The sequence below is a fragment of the Trachymyrmex cornetzi genome, unplaced genomic scaffold (genome assembly GCF_001594075.2).
Source record: "Trachymyrmex cornetzi isolate Tcor2-1 unplaced genomic scaffold, Tcor1.1 scaffold210, whole genome shotgun sequence".
Taxonomy (NCBI): domain Eukaryota; kingdom Metazoa; phylum Arthropoda; class Insecta; order Hymenoptera; family Formicidae; genus Trachymyrmex; species Trachymyrmex cornetzi.
Window position 1 is genome coordinate 148,877 of NW_017296742.1, and position 5,604 is coordinate 154,480.

A 5,604-nucleotide genomic window follows, 5' to 3' on the forward strand; every position below is an offset into this window, starting at 1 on the left:
GGACTTTTTGATTCAGTATAGGCTGTTCTACCCACGTATGACAAAAAATGCGGTAGTCGCCAAACACCCTGTATATATATCTACTTTAAATTAGATTTTATTCATTAACAAAATTACAGCTTGAATTTGAAAGTAACGCTACGAACTTTTATTCCAATTCAATAAAAATATCGATACATAATGTAATTTTCTCTTCTACAAATTTTCATTTATTCAACTTAATTAACTCATTTACAATAATTATAGTTAAAAGGATGAGAATTGGATGTGGGTTTTAGTGCGTATAAATTAATGAACAAAATTTATTTTCGATATGTAAGTTTGAACATTTTGGCTCAATTTTCATTTATCGAAATTCCGAAAGATCGAATTCTCAAAGCGTAAAAATAAAGAAGAAAAGTGCATTGGCAATTACTTATTATATAATCTTTGTCTCGCATTTAGAGCACGATCGATAAATTCCTTCTGACGGGATTCGTCGGTTTCTCCTCGTCATTAAAACTTGCAGCAAGAACGAAACCTTTTTACGGCAGCGATTAATGTACAGTGAATGTGTGCCTAATATCTCTTAGTAATAGTTTAAGACTTTCGCCAAGATAAAGAAAGGAAAAAAGAGCGAGAGAAGAAAGGAGAGAAAAAGCTTGGGCATATAATTTCTTCTCGCGCGGGGAACTTTAGAGTTTGCGAATGTGGCACATTAACTCAAGTGGCGATTCGCTGTGGAATAATCGACGACTACCGAAACTCGAGCACGTATACATGTGGCGGCCCCGTTAATCTTCATCCGTACCCTTAATCTCGTAAATAGCTGGGGCGCGACTTCGTTGGCGTTCGGTCGGCGCCACCGCGAAACGCGTCAACGTTAATTACATTTATGTGTTTCACATTTCACACGTTCGCGAATAACGCGGAGGCGCACACTTTTGTTACTTAACGCGCGACACCATTATATCGTTTGGTACTGGCCGTTAAATCGGTCAGCCACGAACAATCATCGTTCTCAAGCCGGTCACGATCGCGGTCATTTCCTCCTCGTCGGAACGATCCTTGGCCCACCCTTTCCATCTTCGTTCCGACGGGAAACGAATGAGTCGCTCACAATTCCAGCCGCGTATCGACCAAAGCTCATTACGACATTACTCGTGCGTCAACGTCGGCATAACGATTAATTCTTTCTTTGTTATCGTGGTATACAAGCTACCTGCATAGGTACTACACAAAAGGGATCAAGGTTGCTGAACATTCTGTTACCTACTTACATTATTTTAATATTAATCTTGAGATTTTTAAGCTTTTTTAAATTTAAGTACTAATTAACTATACAATTATTTATGGAATTTTAGCATAATAGTAATTATTTTTTATTTTTCTATAATATTTGTGCATTTTGCGTACCTATATATTTGATAATGATAAATTTAATACTTTATATGTACATTGCGTCTTATAGATTTTAGCAACGGAAAAGTTGAACATTTTGCTTGTGCATTTATTTAAATAGAGAAGAATGATGTTGACTTCTGAAATTTTTAACTGTTTGCTTATTAAATTTAATATCATTTTATAATAAAAATTACGTAAGAGATTTTTAGTAGATATTTTACATTAGTGTAATATTAAGATTTCACATTTTTTATCACTTGTAATTATTTTTTACTCAGCTTTAATTTATAATTAATTTTGTGACTAAAATTTGCTATTTATGTTATTTTATTTAATTATTTATATATCTTTTTATTTTTTGGAGATGGATCGAGATAACCCTACATGGAATCCGTCGTTGTATAAATAACTCATAAATTTTTAATCATAAGTAAATCTGAGAAACATGAAAATTATATTATTATAACAAAGGAAAATAATAAAATTGATGAATTGTTTAGAAAAGATTTACGTTATTTTTTATTTATTTTAAAATAATGTATGGGTTTCAAAAAACGGAAAATATTTATATGATAATAAATTAGAAGACATGTATGAACATAATTAGAAAAAATGTTTAGGAAAGAAAATATAGTTTTAAATATAGTTTTAAAATAAATATGTATATATAAAAATAAAGATATTAATCAAGTAGATGAAATAACTATAATAAAGTAGCAATAATTCAAATAAATCAAGAAAGTATTTGCCATCGAACGATCGTTGTAAAACAAATCATGTTATTATAGCAAATAGATCAATATAAATTTTATATGATAAATCAATTTTAGCCACTCTCTTGTAATACGGAAGCGATTAAATTTGATCCCCCAAGAACTACTAAAAGTATTTTGTTTTCTTGTTTGTCCTTTCTAATTGGTACCTACACGTATACCTATGACTATGACATACGTCATCGTCATTCCAATCACGCATTCGGTTTCGATATCCTGCCATTTATGGCAATATTACGACAACGAATTTCGGTCGAGAGTGCAACCGACGAGCGTGCGTTGCGTGCATCATGTGCATGCAATATACGGCACTGTGATACACGACATCTCGAAAATTACATACGGTCTCTTACCACGTAACAACAGCAAGAACTTCCGTGTAGCCGTTATCAAGATTGCTCGGCTTTATATCGCAAAGTTGCTGGACCAAGGTATCAATTATATGTATTTTTCGCGAAATCTTGCAAGAAATCTAGTCGGTGTACACATCGTCCTGTATTGTAGACAAAAAATAAAGTTTTAATACTTGGTTTCTGTTTTCCTGAAAAAATTAGAAATTTATTTTGCAATGTAAATATTTCTGTTCTATTTTTGTCTTCTGAAAATTACAATAAATTAATCTCTTTCTCCTTGGAATAAAATTAAAGCATTAAAATTCCATTTTGGTTAAGAATAAAAAGCGGAGATAATGAAAACTGTACTCATTAAAAAGTAAACGCAATTGTGATAATATTTTCCCATTAATCTTATAATTACAAACATAGAATTTATATGTGTTGATCTCTCATGAAAAATATTTTAGTATCTTAATTTATTATTATTATTATTTACATTTACATATTATAAAATTCTTAAAATTCTTCAATGCATTAATTTAATTGTCAAATATTTTAATATTAAATCCTTAATTGTACTGTAATATTACAAAGAAATATAATTTTTTAATTTTTATAATAATATCGTACGCGCAACTTTTTTATACACAATGGTCAGGAAGGAATAAAATTAAATCGATAACATTAAAAATTAGTAGGTACTATTTCCATAATAAATGCTTATACTTATTAAAGCGCTGTTTGAAAAAGTTTAACTTCAGAATAATAATTTTTATAATGCAACTTTATTATTGAGTTCACTTAACAAATAATGTTTGTACTAAATTTCATACTGTAATGTTAAAATCACTAAGACATTACAATAATATTGTTTATAAGCATATTGTACTTATAGTAGTACTTAATAGTACTTAATAAATTAAACGAAATTTTATAAAGTTTTGCAAAGAGATCGATAATATTGACTGTTATTATAATGAAGTATGCAAATACCTTTCCCTATAGAATATAGAATAGGATAAAATAAAGTTAAAGGAGTAGAAGACACCCAATTGCATACCGATGTTATTTTACGGGTTTGTAATTCGCTCAGTGCTGCTAACATAATTCACCGACATTAAGTTAATGCGCGGCGCACGTGGTTGGAACAAATTTATCGCGTAAAAAGTTTTGCGAAAAGCATGTCACAATGATCGAAATCACTAATTTAGACATACAGTCTAAGGTTGAAACTGCACATCAGAGGATGAAAAAAAGATATGGACTTTACTTCTTCAAATACGGAACAAAATGACAATAGATAATTCCTATAACCTATAGAAATTAATCATCCAAATTGATCACCTCTGCTTTTAGATATTAAATTAATCGTTAAATTGATCATTCCATCTATCGCTTCATCTACTGCTTCTTATAGAAATTAATTTAACCCTCTGAATTGTTATAATTTTGTTCAGTGCGATGAAAAGTATTTCCAAGAACTGCTATAGAAAATTATGTTTATTCTTACGAAATGTTTTGTTGATTGTTGCAGATCTCAAAATGGGTTGTTTCGGGAGCAAAGACAAGTTGAGCAAAGAAGATATGGACTTCCTCAAGTCGCATACGCGATATGACGAAGCGACTATAAAGGAATGGTACAAAGGTTTTAAAGTGAGTATTGGAAAGATATTACTGGATATTAAATTATGGATCAAGAATTAGATCGAATTTATTATAAATAGTCAATCTTTTTGATTTCGTATATTTCATAGCGACCTCAATTTCGCTCCGTGTATTCTCACCGTAATCGCATACTTTTCCTATGATATATTACAACGGTGACAATAAAAGATGTTTAAACAAATGCTTTGTTGGGAAATGAAAAATTTCGCACAAACTGTATCTCCAGCGTTGAAAGAACAGTTTCTAGAGAAACTGAGAGCTTCACATTTATTTGCATGACCTATTGTTAGAATTCTTAAATCATTTAATATTTCCATTATTTTTCTGTGCATAATAACGAGCATGAGATAACGCGAATACGAGCGTGATGAAAAGATCTAGACAAGAAAAGTTTGCTGTAGAAAATAACTATTATAATTTAACGTTCATGTTGCAAATATAATTTCTCTCTAAAAATTTTTTCTAATACTGGATAACATTTTAAAGTAGTTTCTTATATATGACTTATATCTTATATATATTTCTTATAAATGAATTATATGATAATATTCATTACATTATTAATAATTCTATGCAATTATTGATTATTCTTTATTAGATACTAATTTACTAATTTATTTTTAAATATTTTTAATCACGTCTTAATATAGTTTTTCGTGATTACAGATATTTTTTTAAACATGCAGTGCATATGTTATGATAAAATAAAATATTGATGAAAGAAATTTTTGCATTGATTTATCATAAAAATTTCGGAACACAAATATAAATGTGCTTCTACAGAGCCATGAAGTTGCATTAAAAATGAAAACGTACACATAAAGAAGGAGATATAAAAAAAACATATAAATTAACAAATCGATCTAGCTTCTAAATATTCTGAAAAAATTGAATAAGGATATCTCATAATTTTCTGATGTATTAAAAAATAGCGATAATTATTATCTATTAATTATGGTGTTAGTTCAGCGTAACAGTATTAAATAAAAATTTACAAATCGGTAATTTATGAAAATCTGTATAAATGTATGAATAAAATTGATGCAAATTCACTAATAAATGTTGCCATGCCACATGTATATTTGTAACACGTGTCAGTTAGAATCAATATGCAGCCACTCGTAGTCGTAATTATAACATGTAAAATACGCTGCTATATTTTCATAAACATATGCGGCCAAACGCGAAACTGTATCTCTCTTTTCTTCGTAAAGAAGCAGAGAGAGTGGTTATACGAAATTATACGAAGGTTTACGGTTATGAAATGTCATAAGTAAAAATTTGCGGTTAAATTATAACACATTTTAGCAAAAAATCTGTTTATCCGTATAGTTTATTCCATCTCGAAAATATGAAACTTAATTTAAGTGTAACGACGTTTTATAAATATTTTTAATTTTTAATTAGATGCGTTTTATAAATATAAATTTATATTAATATATAAATAA

General features: G+C 29.2%; 1 protein-coding gene across 2 annotated transcripts in view; it reads left to right on the top strand.

Annotated features, from left to right (window-relative positions):
* Nucleotides 1-5,604, top strand: part of LOC108759974 (neuronal calcium sensor 2) — an 89,440-nt gene that overhangs the window by 62,132 nt on the left and 21,704 nt on the right. For both annotated transcript variants that reach the window (XM_018505724.1, XM_018505723.1), the window contains exon 2: nucleotides 4,026-4,144. In XM_018505724.1, coding sequence (XP_018361226.1) covers nucleotides 4,034-4,144 — 111 coding nt within the window. In that variant the 5' untranslated portion in view covers nucleotides 4,026-4,033. The remainder of the gene's footprint in view (nucleotides 1-4,025; nucleotides 4,145-5,604) is intronic.